The sequence below is a fragment of the Oncorhynchus tshawytscha genome, linkage group LG02 (assembly GCF_018296145.1).
Source record: "Oncorhynchus tshawytscha isolate Ot180627B linkage group LG02, Otsh_v2.0, whole genome shotgun sequence".
NCBI classification, from domain to species: Eukaryota; Metazoa; Chordata; class Actinopteri; order Salmoniformes; family Salmonidae; genus Oncorhynchus; species Oncorhynchus tshawytscha.
The window spans coordinates 71,694,823-71,712,747 of record NC_056430.1 but is presented as its reverse complement, the minus strand read 5'-3'; the positions used below and the strand labels follow the sequence as shown (position 1 = coordinate 71,712,747).

General features: G+C 43.1%; 1 protein-coding gene and 1 long non-coding RNA gene across 3 annotated transcripts in view; one reads left to right on the top strand and one right to left on the bottom strand.

Moving 5' to 3' along the window:
• Positions 1–262: 262 nt before the first annotated feature.
• The window catches only part of LOC112263710 (multidrug resistance-associated protein 1), a 32,983-nt gene continuing 15,320 nt past the window's right edge, over positions 263–17,925 (bottom strand). Inside the window, exons 5-31 of one of the 2 annotated variants that reach the window (XM_042303950.1) lie at positions 17,093–17,218; positions 15,866–15,927; positions 15,506–15,637; positions 14,735–14,941; positions 13,680–13,857; positions 13,221–13,382; positions 13,001–13,093; positions 12,081–12,284; positions 9,639–9,785; positions 9,461–9,548; positions 8,769–8,838; positions 8,563–8,689; positions 8,231–8,407; positions 7,949–8,116; positions 7,534–7,729; positions 7,333–7,414; positions 7,055–7,172; positions 6,633–6,840; positions 5,772–6,082; positions 5,302–5,501; positions 4,564–4,690; positions 4,186–4,287; positions 3,629–3,775; positions 3,272–3,430; positions 3,006–3,172; positions 2,225–2,419; positions 263–2,049 (exon numbers count right to left, since the gene is read on the bottom strand). In XM_042303950.1, the coding sequence (XP_042159884.1) occupies positions 1,941–2,049; positions 2,225–2,419; positions 3,006–3,172; positions 3,272–3,430; positions 3,629–3,775; positions 4,186–4,287; positions 4,564–4,690; positions 5,302–5,501; positions 5,772–6,082; positions 6,633–6,840; positions 7,055–7,172; positions 7,333–7,414; positions 7,534–7,729; positions 7,949–8,116; positions 8,231–8,407; positions 8,563–8,689; positions 8,769–8,838; positions 9,461–9,548; positions 9,639–9,785; positions 12,081–12,284; positions 13,001–13,093; positions 13,221–13,382; positions 13,680–13,857; positions 14,735–14,941; positions 15,506–15,637; positions 15,866–15,927; positions 17,093–17,218 (4,062 nt within the window). In that variant the 3' untranslated portion in view covers positions 263–1,940. The remainder of the gene's footprint in view (positions 2,050–2,224; positions 2,420–3,005; positions 3,173–3,271; positions 3,431–3,628; positions 3,776–4,185; positions 4,288–4,563; positions 4,691–5,301; positions 5,502–5,771; positions 6,083–6,632; positions 6,841–7,054; positions 7,173–7,332; positions 7,415–7,533; positions 7,730–7,948; positions 8,117–8,230; positions 8,408–8,562; positions 8,690–8,768; positions 8,839–9,460; positions 9,549–9,638; positions 9,786–12,080; positions 12,285–13,000; positions 13,094–13,220; positions 13,383–13,679; positions 13,858–14,734; positions 14,942–15,505; positions 15,638–15,865; positions 15,928–17,092; positions 17,219–17,925) is intronic. The other variant, XM_042303952.1, reaches the window with a different exon arrangement.
• LOC121840451 lies at positions 3,648–17,283 on the top strand. The gene is made up of 2 exons (XR_006079640.1): positions 3,648–3,778; positions 15,586–17,283. It is a non-coding gene; the product is annotated as an uncharacterized LOC121840451 (long non-coding RNA).

Below are 17,925 nucleotides of genomic sequence, written 5' to 3'. Positions count from 1 at the left end.
GATGGGATCGTGGTAAAGGCTGGAGTGGAGTTGGAATGATATCAAACACATTCCATTTGCTCTGTTCTGGCCATTGTTATAAGCTGTCCTCCCCTCAGCAGCCTCCTGTGGTCTGCACACCCTGTCAATGACAGGCTTTGGAAAATGTGATCCCATTTATATTACAGTCATTACATTACCCAACTGCCTGCAGTCATGCTTGACTCATACTTATATAAGGCATAGAGGCATAAAGGTTTCACAGACAAGACTCACAAAAACATTATTTTCAAAACAGTTTTATTATTTCCAGCATGAATTATTGCACAGTAAAATGTTCAATCAAAAAATTAACAGATTGAATACAAAAAGTATAAATATAATACAATCTCTTAGAATTTGAAGGCAACTTCCATGTTCATTATTTCACAAATAGTGTATAGTTTCTTCTTAGCATATTGTCTAAACCAGTAAGACAAAAATACTAAGATCCTTTGACTTCTTTTGGAAAAGTCCATGTTATAGATATAAACAGGAAGGAATGTCTATTTACAGCCAGTCATAACTGGAACCAAAGGAATAACATCAATAACACTGACATTGAATGGTATGTGATGAGAGTCTGTTACCTCAATATGTCACCCATAGCTTTGAGAATTAGGTGGTCTGTGTGCATGCGTGCACATGTGTGTCGCACCCATAGCTGTGAGAATTAGGGTGTGTGTGTAGGTGGAATGACTGACAGATGTAAAGTGGAGAGAAACTTTTTTCCTCCTTTTTTTTTTTTTTTTTTTTTTTTTTACACGTTTTGTCCATTGTTTTGAAAAGGCGTTCTCTTCATTCATGTTGGGTTTCCCGTCACCACTGCAACAGTTGAATGGCCAGGTATTTTAGTCCTACATACCCGACCCTACAGATTCTATTGACCGTTTTATGTGTTTACTTAGACTGAAATAAACAAATACCGCAGAATAGTTGGACGCTAGGCTAGCTAAGCACCTTGGCTCGCTGCAGTGTTTTCTTCTTTGACCAGACTCATAAAACACTGAAATGGCTGGGTAGGAATCAGACTGATGAGTGTGTTTGTGCGTCTGAAATGGCACCCTATTCCCTATATAGTACAAAGACTAAAAAAGTGCACTATATTCTGTGGAATAGGGTTCAATTTCAGATTGATGACTGTGAAAAGCTTTGTGTTTTCTGGGTTTTACAGGGTCAGCCCTTTAAGGCTAGTGTTCGGTCAGAGAATATTGCTCCACTTTCTCTAGACTTACCCTGTGGTTGGATGGTATGAGAATAGATCTGAATTTATTATAAACTTTTTTTCTGTCTGATGAGATGATAACACAGGGGTCCTGTTGGATGTCAGTTACCATCACTGATATGAACAAAATAGTCGTATTTGGTTGTCTGAGATTTCAACTCAACATCAAATGTACCCAAGTGTTCTTCAAAAAGATGCTTCATTAAATGTACCAGATCTACAAAAATAATTTGGTTCACATTCAGAGACGGAACCAAAGTCCTTTGGATTTTGCACTCAATCTGACTTTCATCTCCATAACTTTCATTGCAACAGCCTATATAAAATATTTAAAATGTTTGCCTAGCAACAACCCATCTGCGTCCAATAATAGCTTCATAAATTACAGTCTTTGAGATCGGGGCTTGATGTCTCTTTCCCCTTCCGAGCACCAGTTTAAGTGTGCGTAGGTTACATGTCTTTATCGTGACCAGAGAGCACATACTGTTCACTAAATCGTCATCAGCTTCGCTTCTGAGTCATCTTTGGTTTACACCGACTTCAGTTCCTGGTTGTTTTAAAAGCATTGCTCTCAGGAAGAGTTTGAACTGCCTGGATCGTGGAGCTTGGAATGGCCGATTCTATATGTGTTAGTTTGGAAGAGCCAGGGCCATCAGAATTTTCCCCTGGCCAGAGCCACCTCGGAGCTGGGTAGCTTTTAGACTAGCCCAGCCTCTCGGCACATATGGTAGAACTGTCCTCTGTTTGAGATGAGGTTGGTTGGGGAGTCCATCTCCGAGATGTGGCCTTTGTCCATCACTATCACTCTGTGGAAGGAAGAGAGAGAAGTGTCAAATTCTGTGACAGAACCATTGATTTTGAGATGTTGCGACATCATTTGACTGGGGCGTAGTAGCTACTAGGTGTAGGAAAGGAATTGATATGCACATCCCAAACTTGAGACAACTGGCGCTGGGCAAAAAGTATAGCAGAGAGCCTTACCTGGTATAGTCCATGATGGTGTTGAGGCGGTGGGCGATGGTGAGCACGGTGCAGTCCTCAAACTGTTGTCTGATGGTGGACTGGATCAGGGTGTCTGTCTCCAGGTCCACAGCGGCTGTGGCCTCATCCAGAACCAGGATCTTGGTCTTACGGAGGAGAGCGCGGGCCAGGCAGACCAGCTGACGCTGACCCAGACTAGAGAAGGAGACAAGTGAAGGTTGAATATTGACACTTAAACCTTTGAGCACCAAAGCACAGAATATAGAGGTTGACAGGTGATAGAACCAGATATAGTAGACCAGATGAAGCAAAAATAATGCTCAATATAATTTGTAGTCCAGGAATAGGCTTAATCTGGATGCAGGACACCAGCCCTAGCCTATATGCTTTGTGTTTGGTCTTTGGTGGGTCTTTGTAGCACAGTTGATATGTGTCACATATTGTCATGGGAGCGACGCAGGAGATGAGAAGCAGGTACGGGGAGTGAAGGTTTATTAGCTGACGGATATTAAACGGAACAGGAACAGTGCCTGGACAGGAACACATTACACAATGCGGACACAGGGAAAACAACCAAGGAACAGACAGATATACAGGGGGTAATCAAAAAAGTGATTACCTCTAGCACCAGGTTGGGAAGAGCGGGAGCAGGTGTGACAGATATGCATGCCTAAAGTGTAGGCACGCATGACTAAGTTGCTTTGGATAAAAGTGTCTGCTAAATGGTATATATTTATATATACTATTATGTTATTTGGTCAAATATATCAATTGTCTGTACCTGAGGTTCTCTCCTCCTTCCGAGCACTCATAATTCAGTTTGTCAGGCAGGTTGGACACAAAGTTCTTGAGGTGCGCAAGCTCTAGCGAATTCCATATTTCCTCGTCAGTATACGTGTCGAAGGGGTCAAGGTTCATACGCAGAGAGCCGGAGAACAATACAGGGTCCTGTTGGAGGAAGAAGCAAAAGTCAGTTACCATCACTGTAGTAAGACATTTTGGGGGATTATCAAATAAAATCAATCAATCAATCAATAACTGTAGTACCTGTGGGATGATGGTAATGCGGGATCTGAGGTCGTGGAGTCCGATCTCTGCGATGTTGACTCCATCGATGTAGATCGCTCCCTTGGCTGCCTCTAGGATTCTGAAGATCCCCAAGGCAAGGGAAGACTTTCCAGCTCCGGTTCTGCCCACAATGCCAACCTAAGAATGACAAATGAAACCCTTCGTTAGATAGAATCAAATAGTTTTTACTGGTCAGGTAACATGGCCGGGAAAATGCCCCTGGTCCTAAGTATGATAAAACTGTAAAAGGAGTATGTTGCCTCAGACAAAACTGAATATCATAAACAAAGCATTATGGGTACTGTAGAAGGCGACCTCATTCTAGATTGTACTGACCTTTTCTCTCTCCTGGATTTTCAGGGTGATGCCTTTCAGTGCCCAGTCCAGGCCCTTGCGGTACTGCAGTCCATAGTCTTGGAACTCTATAGTGCCAGTCTGAGGCCAGGCCAGAGGCAGGGAACTGCCCTCCACGGTCCACACAGCCTGGTGAGTATAGAGAACAGTTAAGATTAAATGGATCTGTGTCTCTATAGCTATGTTCTTTGTCCCTCTATGTCTATAGATCTAAACAGGTTAGTTGCACAACACTTCAGTTACTGTAAACCTTGCTAGATAATGGTTAGTTAGGCAAGACATCAGATACTGTAAACCTGGCTAAACAATGGTTAGTTTGGCAACACTTCAGTTACTGCAAACCTGGCTAGAAAATGTTTAGTTTGGCAACACTTCAGTTACTGTAAACCTAAAAAAGAGAATGAATAACATTCATGAAACAGTAACTGCCGACATAACTTACAATGTTAATGTCATGACTCCTGTCATGCATATTACTTGTATAACAGCTCATTTCATTGGGGGGTATTAGCTAACAGAGAAGGTATGCAGATGCTTACCTCTTTTGCAGTGTCAGCATACTCCTTCACCCTCTCAACAGACACAATGTTGTTCTCTACGTCTGTCCATGATCTCACAATCCAGCTCAGAATGCCAGTCACCTGCACAACACAATTGCGAGGTTCAAATCAAAGCAGAGCTCTCTCATTTGAGGTAATATGCAGTTAGGATTGTGCAGCACGTAGGTAGGCTATTCTTCTGTTTTTTTTTTCTTCCAGTTTGGTAAACCACACACTTTCTGATGCAATAAAAGGGATTGCCTGTAATGGGTTTTGTGTGATTGTAGCCGGATACAAAATATCAAAAGGACTATTCTTCTTTGTTGCAAAATGAGTTGTCTACCTATAATGACTATGGTATAGGGTGTAATATCTTACCTGGAGGGAGTGTGACACAGCCAAACCAACAATGCCAGGGCTTAGGGTGTCTTTCCCCATCACTGAGAGAATAGCTGCGGCTAAAACCACACCGTTACCGACAAACTCAAGATTAACTGCCAACCACCTGCGGTTATCAAGAGAAGAAAGCCTGATTAGTTGTGGAGAAAGTTTTGGCCTCCACCATTCATCATGGAGGTGTTTTGATTGTGTCAAATCGCCAGTTGGCAACCCATCCCTTACGGGATTAATTGACACATAAACAAACATTACAATGATTCACAGTGATAATTCCCAGTGATAATTCTTCAGGTGTTCTGCGCAGTACGCACCGCATAAAGAATGAAAAATAAATCAATACATAATAGAGATAAGGTTATCCAAGCATTAATAATAACCCTAGAGTAGTGAAGAAAGAAATGCAGATAAAGAAATACAGAAACATTTCACAGAAGGCATTTAAAACCGGTCTGTCACAAAGAGAAGAGAGAAGTGTGAGAGATATAGGCCTACAACACAATCAATATGCATACATACGTGCACTTTGCTATAGGCCTATGTCTGGAGCTAAATATTTGTATAATTTAATTATAGGTCGCCCTTTTTCTTTTATTCCAGGCTTTATTTTTTTTAAATCTGAAAACGGAACAATATACACCAGTCACCACATCAACTGGATATATTATTTTGCCAGAGCATGTACTGCAAGGTGAATGTGTTGTTTCTATCAAACCTAACCTGGTGGCCACAAAGCGGGGAAAGTAGGAGGTCTGGTTGAAGTCGACCCTCTTGTTAGCCTGCACAATGAAGCGGTGCTGTTCTCCGAAGGCCCGTATGACACTGGCTCCCTGCACCGTCTCGTTGAAGTGGGTGTAGATGGGCGAGCGGCTCACCGACTCCAGCCTCCGCAGCTGGCAGGATGTGGCCACGTAGAAACTCTGTAATGCACAACGGAAAAATAAAACATTACGTTTTAATGAACCGAAAGTACCAAGAGGTGGTATATGTGTGTGGAAGTGGGTTTTCCACTCCAGCATTTCTAGTAGATTTACAGTATGTAGCCTGCCATTACTTAGCACTACTATGTTAGCAGGTGGAATAAATCACCACGCAAAACCAACAACTTGCAAAATCCGCTATTTTGGTTTTCAAGAGTCTAAAACTATTATTCTCCCACAAAACGGTGTCTCAGTCGGTTAGAAACATACCTGAACGAAGGCGTAGAGAATGGCGAGGGGCAGGATGACGACCGCCGCAAAAGGTGTAGCCAGCATGACGATGATACAGACTTCCATCAGCTTGAAGAGGTAGCCCAGCATCATCTTGAGGCCGTCGGGGATCATGCAGTCGATAGCGTCGATCTCCTTGGCAAAACGGTTTAGGAGGTTCCCACTGGGGGTGGTCTCAAAGAAAGACATGGGGGAGTGGAGAACGTTCTTCAGGAGATCCATGTGGAGGTGCCGGGACGCGATGATACCTCCGACCGAAATGGCCACCGTGGTGCCGAAAATAGCGATTCCTGAAATATAAAATAAACTGCTATTAGGATCCCTGCTGTTTGGCAACTGTGGTTTATATCAGATACTGAAACTCTCAAATCTCTCAGAAGGACTCTTGGAGTACTAGTACAATGGAGGGTAATAACAGGTCCAAATAAACAAACATGAGTGGGATTAAAGATGGAATCCACATTCGGGGACACAGCGCCACTGTCCTCCCCAGCACCTTTGTTGTTATTGTTTGTGTTTTGTGGATGAAACGGAGTTGAGGTGTGTCAAGCAGCACGGTAAAACAAAATGCAGTACATATTCTGCTGTTCAGTCGTGCATGCAATAATCTGAGGGGAAAAAAACAGTGTTCAGTCTTCGGAGTAACTCATTTGTTGTTGTAAAAGCCCCAAACGTACCTGGCTGTTTCACCATTAAGGATTCTAACTAAACTGTAATATTTGCTGTTTCACCATTAAGGATTCCAGCTAAACTAGTCTCTGCTGTTTCTGTTCATCCAAGTCAAAAGGACCTACTTTTATCTTTGGTGTCTTTTCTCAGTAAAATGCATTCACCACTGACCTTGTGCGAAGCCCAGAGCCCCGTAGACGGCCAGCTTCATGTCCGTGTCGACCTGGGTGCCGTTGACGATGGGTTCGTCGGCCCACAGGCTCAGCCAGTAGTTGTAGGTCAGCGAGGCCCCCTGTTGGAAGGCGTACAGGAAGACGATGGGGATGATGAAGGCCATGCCGATGGTCTTGAAGTACTCCATGTACATCTCCAGCCTCACCTGTGGTAAAAAAGACAGGCAATCAGTTGCTAGAAATTGACAAACACCTGTTAATATGTGAAAGGTGAGAAAGAAGTTCCATTTGTTTTAAAGAAACCATGTACTGGAGCGCTCAAATGGGTACAACCTGTATGGCTATGGAGACTTTCTAATTTAGTTTGAACCACTTTTAACCATAACAGGTGCAGTCAAAAATAATTTCTTCTAGACTCACCCTCCCAGTGCGTGCCTTGTCAACCTCCATCAGCTTTCCCAGGTCCTCAGGAACCTGCTCCTCGTCTATCTCAGACATGGGCTCCATACCCTGCAGGTTAGTACTGTTGGTGTCTCCCCTAGAGAACATAGAGGGGTTTCAGTTAGGTTTTTATTTTTAAAATGCTTGGCATGCTCAATGTGACTTTCTCCAATAGACGTTTATTATACCACTGAATCAATTAGAACCATGATGTTATCAGGAAAATATTATGTAATGTGCGCTAGAAATTCACTTACCCAATGAGCTGCTCTTGGGATAGATCTCTTGAGAATGGCATGAAGTCTGTAACACTCAGCCGTGAGCTGGCCCTCCTGGCACCTGCAGCAATGGTACAAAATTTTAATTTACATGGTGAATAGCTTGTTGGTGAGAACCAAATGTTTGTTCATCAATGGCGATAATGATTTCTCCCAAATTTCATTACAATGAGGTCCTACCTCTCTGTGCGGCAGTCTCTGTGACACTCTCTTTACGGTCGTTGCTGGCGAAGGTATGGATGAAGTCTGCAAAGGCCCCATGGCGGCTCAGCAACTCCTGGTAGGAGCCACTCTCTGTTATCTCCCCGTCCACCAGCACCAGGATGAGGTCCGCCTGGGGCAGGAAGCTCATCCCATGGGTTACTAGGACACGGGTCTGGTAGCACAAACCACAGGAGCAGGATTAATCAAAACAGACAATCAACGGAACTAGCCTAATACAAATGGTGGATTTGATTTGAAGAATCTGCAAAATCATGCTTTTCCATCTCAAAACCACACAAGGAACAGTCGATTATGTGTAAGCTTCTAATATTGATTTCTACAAGTGTCACTCTGACTGTTAATAGAGATCATATTTTGGTCGTAGTTTTACCTTATTTCTTAGCACTCCCTTGGGTCCGATGACTTTGTCAAAGATGTGTTGCCCCACATGAGCATCCACAGCAGACAGGGGGTCATCCAGCAGATAGACGTCAGCCTTCCTGTACACAGCCCTTGCCAGGCTCACCCTCTGCTTCTGACCCCCCGAGAGGTTCAGGCCCTGTCAGGGAGAACAATCAAGAAGACATGACTCAAGATTCCAGAACATTCTAGAAGACCATTTGATTGACCATCTAGTGAAAGGAGGTGGAATTCTAGAAGATTATTTTCACACCTTCTCCCCAATCTCTGTGGAGTCTCCAGCAGGCAGGATCTCCAGGTCAGGCAGCAGAGCACAGGCGTCCAACACCCGCTGGTACCAGGTCTTCTGCTTCTCACGACCAAACGTAACATTGTCCTGGACCGTGGCATTCTGGATCCAGGCCTGCTGAGGTACATAGGCCACTGAGCCCTGTGGAACATTAAATAGAGGAACATTAGCATTGAAGAAGAAGAACATTGAGTGTAAACCAGACCCTCATAGACAGATTGTAACACTGAAACTGAAAACCTTAGATTCAATATATTCAACTTCTGTTGCTTCCTATTTTAAGAGAACTTGTTTACCTTAATTGAGACACTGCCGCTCCTCTTCTCTGTCTCTCCAAGCATGGCAGACAGCAGGGAGGACTTCCCGCTACCCACATGGCCCACCACCGCCACCAGTGAACCCTGGGGTACACGCACATTAATCCTGTAAACAGAGGAGTGGAGTTGAGTCTCTTAACTTAAACTTCAGGACGTGTGAAAATGGGAATACTGTTATGATTTACCTTTTAAGGCATGGAGGACCTTCTTTAGTCCAACTGAACATTCCATTGTCTATCAACACACCTTCCCCATCTGAGAAGAAAATAGAAAGAGAGGAGAGAGGCACCATTGAAAAAATACACTAATATTTCCTCTCTGCATACAGGCATAACAGTTTATGCACCCGTTTGTTTATGCACCCAACAACTACCCAACGTTAAAAATATAATGTCCTTTTAAGTGACATGTCAAATTGTAGAGTCTGCATAATTACAAGAGATCTAAAATTACAGTGTGTTCTTTTTACGAGCTGTCTTAAGGAAGTGTTGACGGATTACAGGCGAAGAAAACTGCTTTTATTTATCCGGAATCATACGTCTGACTGTCTAGAAGTAATTTACGTTCAACCACTGGATGGCAACATCCTATCATTACTCAGTCTCCCCAGTCGACCTCGATCACAGGAAGTGACAACATAACATTACCATTACAGGTTCTGGATAGAATGCCATGGATGTAAACAACAAATCTTCAGAGGCTTGTTTTTATTGGTTACGACAGGCACAGGCAGACCACAGTTCCCACTGGGTAAGAGTTGCTATGAGTGTTTTTGTTGATTAATTGCTATAGGCTGATACAAAGCCCTTTGCTCCACTTGGAGCTAAAGTTATAGGTCAAGTATGTCAACATACATGGCACCAGTAGGTGTTCTTACCAGTACTCAAAGGGGCCTTGGCTACATTGTCGTCTTTCAGCTCCTCAGAACACAGGTATTTCCCTAAGCGCTTCAGCGAGACAATGGCCTAAAATTCAAAGAGCATGTTTTTTTTTAACAGCAGCACAACACATTATACATTGGTTTGGTCTGTTGAATACTGGACATTGTATTTCACCTGCATGGTAGTGCTCATGGCAAAGGGTAGCTGGCTCAGTGGGGTCTTCAGAATGTTGATGAGAGCCATGGAGACAAAGACCTTCTGGGCATCTAGGACGTTCTTGTCATCAATCAGCACATAGACACCAAACATGGCAAAGGCAATCTGGGGGAAAAAACGAATTAGCATGATTGGGACATGGTGACCTGAAGCTGTAACTGTAACCATCACACACAGAATTCAGCGATGATACATTTCTACTGTGAGGCTTGAAGCTATGGATAGAAAAGAGTAGACCTGTATAGCCGAGCGAACACTGAACCACGGGTATTATTTACCATGCATTTTCCAGACAATTGTATGTGTTCTGGCTTGTTAGGATGTTCAACAGAGGGTTACATTTATACAAATGTTGAATTTAACTTTTTTCCCTTCTATTTACCTATTTAATTCAATGTTTTGAGAGTTGTGTGTGTATACATATTTATATATATTTATATATGTATGTTTTAAGTCATCCCAAGTGGATGGGGTTGAGGGGGGGGGCATAAACCTATACTTCCTTTTTTATATATTGTTTTACTATCCTTAAAATATGCATTTTGCATAAGATACCTGGTGGTTCCCTCCAGAATCCCTTCCCTAGTTGTAACTTTATTATGTTGGCCCTGGACAGAGCTCTACTGAGGTTCATTTGAACATGGTAGCATTTTGTTCTGGTCTAGGAGAGGTAGATGCAGCCTTCCAACAGGAGGAAGTCCAGCATAGGGGTCCAAGGTTGTCTTCTGGGTATTTTGTTGTTTTAGCTGTTTTTTCTTTTCTTTATATTTTATTACTCTGACCTTTCAGCACACTGGCCATGTGATTGTACTAACATTCATTTCTGATTACTATAACTATGCCTAATTAACATACTCTGGACTCCACATGCTTTATCAGCTGGGACGTGAAAGGAATTAACCAGGTGGTGAAGCGTAGCCGAGTGTATCCTCATCTTATGTCCTTAAGTCTGGACGTTGTTTTTCTCCAAGAGACCCATCTCCGGTCCAGCGACCATGATGAACTAAAGAGAGGATGGGTAGACCAAATATTTCACTCCAACTTTGGTGCTATGGCCAGAGGGGAAGCCATCCTTATCAGAAAAAGAACCCCGTTTGTCACCTCCAAAGTCATTTCGGATACTAATGGAAGATATATTATAGTAATGAGGATATGGTTTAGCACACAGGTTATTCTGGCTAACCTCTATGGTCCTAATTGGGATGACGCAACATTTTCCTCTGACCTCATCGCAACACTTCCTGACCATAACACTCATCATTTGATATTGGGCGGAGATTTCAATTGTGTAATGCATCCAAGTCTAGACAGATCCAGACCGAAGCCCAACAATGTAATTTCAAAATCAGGTGCCGTAATCAACTCATTTCTAGAATCCTATAATTTGTCTGATCCATGGAGGAGGAGCTATCCCACTGCTAAACAGTACTCATTTTTTATTCTCCAGTCCACAGCTCATACTCTAGGATTGACTTTTTCCTGCTGGACAATAGAATTCTTCATTTTGTAACTAATAGCCAATATCGCAGCATCGTTATCTTAGACCATAGCCCTGTCCCATTTCAGACCGTAGCCCTGTCCAGCTAGATATCCGCTTTCCGGACATTACTGTGTCACAAAGCGCATGGAGACTTGACCCACTACTACTATCCTGTAGTGCCTTTAAAAAATAGATGTGGACAACAGATATGCCTCTTCTCCGACTCCTGAACTCTACAAAGAGAGACTGCTACACCAATCAAAAATTTGACAATCTTTCCACCAAACAAATCACTTTAGTAGCCTTAAGCCATGAATCAACCTAGATGGCAGTGACCCCAACCCAGTCCCTGACATTTTTGGGTTACTTCCCCTAGACCAGAATGCTACCATGCATCAGGCTCGCCACCTTGTCCTCTTTCACTGGAAGTCTGCAAAGCCGCCCTCCTTTATGCAGTGGGTTTAGGAGGTGGTGTCATCTCTGCCTCTGGAGAAGGTTGGGTATACTGTGCTTGGGTCCCAACAAAGTTTGACTTAACCTGGTCTCCATTAATACAATACCTGGAGAGCCTGTCTTTTACTTAGTGTAACTTGCTAGTTTGGTAAGCAGCCATGTCTGTTCTAGTGGCCATTTGTGCTGATAACATTTTTTATTTCACTTTTTTTCCCCATTGGTTTTGTTTCTATTACTGTTTGTTTCTTTCCTATTGAACTTACTTTTATAGATGCCTTGGTGGGTGGGTGTTGTGGAGGGTGGTTTGGAGGGAGGGAGGGGATGGATGGGAGAATGAGGGGTTGGGGTTGTACTGTTTTTGTTGTCTATAAAGTTTTTGTTTTAAATAAAAAAAGTAAAGAGTAGACACTGCTATACTCCGAAAGACCAAATAACTATTACTACTAGTTATATTGTATTGCACATACCAGGAAAGTGGATGAGTTGAAGGAGGCGATGGAGATGGAGTAGAGGATCTGGGACTTCTTCAGGGCCTTCAGTTCTTTCTCCCTGTATCCCAGGACCTGCTCCAGAAAGGCCTTCTCCCATGCATAGAACTTCAGGATCTTGATCCCGTTCAGGATCTCGTTCATCAGCTTGATTCGCCCATCCATAAACTTCATCTGTACCTCCTAGGGAGAAGCATTCAAAGACATGGTTAAATAGAAGTGTTGTTGCACCAGCATACCTGTATCTATTACTCATCTCAGGATGGCGCTGCAGTGGATAGTAGCTGTCTTACGGGCTCCTGACCAATTCTGCTATTTTGTGTGTTTTTTTGTTTGACGAAGCCATTGACAAATAAAATGTGATTTAATGTGATTTTATAAACATTGAGTTGTCAGTTACAGCTGCAAATACTTGTCAAGTAACAGCTAATGTTGAGCACTCTACAGAAGTATGTACTTGTTTAATTGAATTAGAATTGTACTCTGTTACAGTATCTTAACACTTAGCAGTTTTACGACGACGAAACAACAAAGCGGCCAGGAAAGCGGTCAGTGACATTCTACGACTGTAAGTTAGATTAAAACAGGCATTATTGCCAAAACTGTCTGTTGTTTTTCCAAAAAACAAATGAAAAATATAGCCTTTTATAGACCCTTTTTTTCTGTGGTTGTTTTTCATAAGCATAACATGGTGGAGACATCCATCCAACCCGCACTCCCACACAGCTCTGTTTTGGCTATGTAAACCAGCTGTGGCATCCCTGACCAAACATGCAAAAATCACATTCTGATTCGGCTACTGCCTGGGGTCAAAGTAGCCTGGAAAGACTGTCTGGTCCCAGATCTTTTTGCACTGAGGTCAAAGTGCATATGAATCTCCTCTTAGGACATGTCCGTACCTGCAGTTTGCTTCTTTTCTTGGCGATGAATCCATTGAGTGGGAAGATGAGGATGACGGTGGCAATTCCGGCTAGCGCAGATGGGCCTAGGTGCTGTAAAATGGCATCGTTTTACACAAGTCATCAAAAGCAATGTTTGTTATAAATGAGTACCAAAGAAAACAAATGTCCATCATCAATGAGTACCAACAAAAAACAGAAGTGACCGAGCCATCCATACCTGCCAGAGGAAGAAGAGGCAGAGGGCGATCTCGATAGGAGCCAGCCACACTGCGTTGAAGTAAACCACAAAGTCCATGAGCTTCTGAGTGTCGGCTGATACCAGGTTGACGATCTCCCCCACTGTGCACGTCCTCCTGGATGCGCTGTTGATCACCAAAGACTAGAGGAAAAACAGAACAACCTCAAGTTAAACCTCCAGTAAATGAGTATTATGTAACACTTGGTTTCAAGGTTTCTTAACATCCAGAACCTCTTTTTTCCAACTTAAATAAACCCTAAACTTGACAATTAACATGTTTATTTTTAAATGTTTTTTTTCTTGGTCCTTGGAAAAATAATATGTTAATTGTCGAGGTATAGTTTATTTACGTTGGAATTTCAAGCCTGCCATCAAGAGCCAATGTTTACAACGTAACGCCCAGTCACCCACTGTCTACTGGTTGGCACGACGACGTACCTTTCTGTAGACCAGTCCCATCACGGCTGTCTTCACTCTCATGCCCACGGTGAAGCAGGTGTACATGTACTGGTGGTTGAACAGGGACTGGAGACAGGACAGCAGGAACATCAGGGTAGCGTAGAAGTAACCCTTCCACAAGGGGGCGTCTTCTTCGTTCATGAAGCCCAGAAGAAGACTGTTGGAGAGGGGATAAGGGTGAAAGAGAGAACATGGTAATATCATTCTGTGCTTCCTGTGGATACGTTCTGCTTCATGTTTCTGGAGACTTTCAGCATACTCAACTCAACAGTCTTATTCATACTATAAAACATAAGCCTATACACTGAACATGGACACTGTGCCACTGCCAATGCAGTGCATTTAATGGAGTCATAAGACAGACGAGTTACTGTTCTCTGTCAGCTTTGTGTACCCCTGTCATGTTCCTTCACTATCACTGCTTTGCCATGCAGCCCTGTGCGGACTATGATCATTAGTGTGGCCGCAGGGCCTGCTGGTCGACACAAAGCCGTCTCTAGTTGCACAACAGTGCTCCTCTTGTGGCTGGGCTGGCCTCAACACTTGGCTAGTGGCTCTCTTATTGTGGTCCACCAGAGCAACCTCAGACTTTCTGCTGTTTAGAGCCTTCTCTTCACTCTCTCTTTCCTTCCTTTCTTTCTTTTCTTCCCTCCCTTAAGCTAAGCTAATGTCCTTGACTCTCCAATGTTGGGGCAGAAAGCTGTGGTCTCAGACTCCTTTCTCTTGACCGTAATTAACACTTCCACCAAGCCATGGCTGTGCAACAACAAGGTTCCTGTCTAGACTGGCATTGGGTGCCAGAGATGGGGGTCAAGCATGGCGGGTCCAGTTTTAAGGTTGCCAAATTGACATTTTAGTATGTATATCAATGTAAAGGGCATTGGAAATAGACGTGGAATCTGTCTGACTTGCAAGGGATTATTGTGTCATGTGCTGCCCAGTTTACGATGGCTTTGTTTACGATGTGATGCCATGGATTTTTGGGAGCTTAGTCTCCTGTGTAGAATTAACGTCAAACCCTTAGCCATTTTTACCTGAGCACCTGAGGGATGGCAAACATAAAGAAGTCGTGGAAGATGATGCACATCGTCCCAGTAAGGAAGTAAGGTCCCAAGTTCCTGGCCAGTGTCCTCAGCAGACAGAAGCCGGAGCTCTGCTCCTTCTGCAGCTTCCTAAGTATCTGGGCCTGGTCAGGCAGTCTGGTGCCCAGCGCCACGCCTGCCGCCATGGTCTTCTCCTGCCTGGAAAAACAAACAGACAGGACATCTGGGTTTGATGGCCCTACATGTTGCCTGTTTTTAAAAATATGAAACAAAGGGATGAAAAAAATTCAACAACAGTCATTGTTGTTCATTTGACACATCTCCGATGCAAAAATGTGAAAAGAAGACTTTTCAGCAGCCATAAAAGGCATTATCCTGCTCACACATGAGTTGATGAGCGCTGAACGCAAGGTTTTGGAATTTAACAATGGGGTCTTCAAAGCTAGTGTCTCAACATTACAGTAAGAAGGGGACTTCTTTTGACCTATTTGAAGGGGACTTCTTTTGACCTTTTTGAAGGGGACTTCTTTTGACCTTTTGACCTATTTTCGGACTTAAGTGTCCCTTAGCGAGACAGCTTGTTTTTCCGATTACAACTACACAAGCTCCTCAAGGGACCTCAATCATCTAGAGTTCTAGGCAGACACTATTCTGAAGTTTAACCACAATGTCATTGTCATAAAATTAAGTTAATTGATTCCTGAGTCTCTGAAGCTACTGAATTAGTTTGGCGAGAGTATGCATATTGTAATTGGATCTTACTGTTGCAGTTTGGCACATTCTGTGGTCCACTCCTCCTCCAGATCAGAGATGATCTTGTCCGATGTGTCCTCTTCCCTCAGGTTCCACAGGTCTCCAGCTTCCAGAGGGGTACGATAACCTTTAACCACCAGCCTGAGGGGAACAGCGATGATACACTGAGTGTGCAAATTAAGAACACCTTCCTAATACTGACTTGCACCTGGTCAGTCTATGTCTTGGAAAGAGCAGGTGTTCTTCAGGTTTTGTACACTCAGTGTGTAAGTTATACACAAACACCCACGTACATTATAAGATTTACAGTATAAAAGATTTTTCAAACAAGTCAACATGTTGTTTGAGAGTTTCATTAAACCATCTTACCCAGTAAACCACCAGAAGAGCATCTTCGACAGGAAAGAGGCATCCTTGACTGGACATGGGTTCTGAAACAGATTAGAGGGTGAATGTCACTGACTTTGACCACCATGTAAATCTCTCAATGTTTAAAGGCTTTGGTAAAACATAGGACTCCTCTATGGCTGACTTTGATGGTTCTATGATGTACTTGTGGAGTCTATTTACTGGATGCTAATGAGTTTAAACAGCATAATGCAGTAAGGTGGTCCTCAGTGGAAACTGCATGTGTAAATAGCTGGAGACTGTGGACAGGAGTAAAGCGCGTAAACAGTTAGAGTTAGTGTCGGCGCTAGGGTTGGGAGGAGAATTTGAGGTCCATGCTGGGTGGTAACGTGTCGTCACTGTGGCACCATGCTGAACACACACACCTACACACTAGCAATTTGTGCTCATGCTCGATCTTTGGTAACCTCTCTTCCCTCTACCGCCCCCTCACCGGAGGTCTTACTCTGTCTCTCTCTCTCCATCTCTCTTGCTCTTCCTCTCCATTCCTTTGCTTTCTCTGTTGTTGTCTGACTATGAGAATCTCTGACCAAGATGTGGGGGGAGCAGAGAACACACTAGGGTGTGGCTCTTACACCAGGCTGTGGCTTCCAGTCCTCTGAACCTCACTACCGCTGGCCGACCAGGACAGATGCTGAGAGACATTTAGACATTTATTTTTTGGGACAGTTTGTTTTCTTGTTTTTCTCTCAAGATACAGTATCATGTAATGTCATGGACTATATAGGCTTCACTGTAGCTACCACTGCCAAAGTCAGGTTGATAATCGCTATGGTTGTTTGGTTGGGACATGATTCATCAGTCTTTTTTGATTGGACCGACCGTGAGAGAGTATGATTCCGTAAACCGCATAAATACAGAACTGCGTTGGTGTAGTAGTGGTGTAACGGTCGTAGCATGGTTCATGTGGTGTGTGAGTAATGTGTATGGAATGGACAGAGTAGACAACACACATTCATTCATTAATTCACACTGTCCTCATAGGAAAGTGGGCAGAGAGAGGAAGTGAATCACTTGAGCTTCCACCAAAAGGGAAACTCAGTGAGTGTGTTGACAACGAAAGTCGAAAACCACAAGATGGATTCTATTCTCAATCCCAGTCTCTGCCCAAGCATTCTCTCATGTTTTGGAAGGAGAGAGCATTTTGGCGGAAGTGAAATATAGCCCACGTTCTGATCTAATGCCTACTTTGACGAGGACGGTTTTTCCCTCTGGAGGCTGGTCAGCGAAACAACACAGGAAGAGCTGGGCCAGTTGGAGTGAGAAGTAGGAGAAAAACGCTGTGTATCTCACAATATCGGTGGTGATACCCTGCTAAAAAAAGAAAACAGTGAATATTACATGATTTGCCGAAGTAAATAAAGGTTAAATAAGTACAATTGCCAACGTTATTGTTGTCATTGCATTTCTCATGCAACATATAGTTGTGTAACCATTTGTGGGTTACTGAGACATGCATCTTTTGAGTTTTAAGACATGGAAATGGGTTGGTTACACACAATATTGGAACTGTGGCATCAAGGAAATCGTGTTTCAATTTAAATGCTCTGTCACAACTAGTAAACAATGTATCATTAATTGCGATACTTTTTTTTTCATCAGTGTGGGTTTGCATGAGTTTGTCAAAATGCAAGCTTTTCTTCCCAGATAAAGATTTCAAGATTTCCCATGCTTGAACTCAACATAAGGAAAACTATATAGGACAGGATATGGTTATATGCCACGATCACAGAGAGACTCAATAAAGCTTATTTTGAACCGTAAAGCCAAATCATGGTGAAAAACCAAAGTCTTTAATACGTCGCTTTATATAAATGAAGCAATAGTAAAAAGCTCCCTGCAGTCACGCTATGACCCATATCTGTAAATAGAGAGATTGTGGGTGAAGCAGACACAAACCAACAAACCTCCCTCCCTCCCTCTTTCTCAATGGAAGACAGCCAAAATAGTGATATTAACCACGTATTATGTGAAATGTGGTTTTCACATGTTATTCTTAACTTATAAGAGACCAGCAGGCC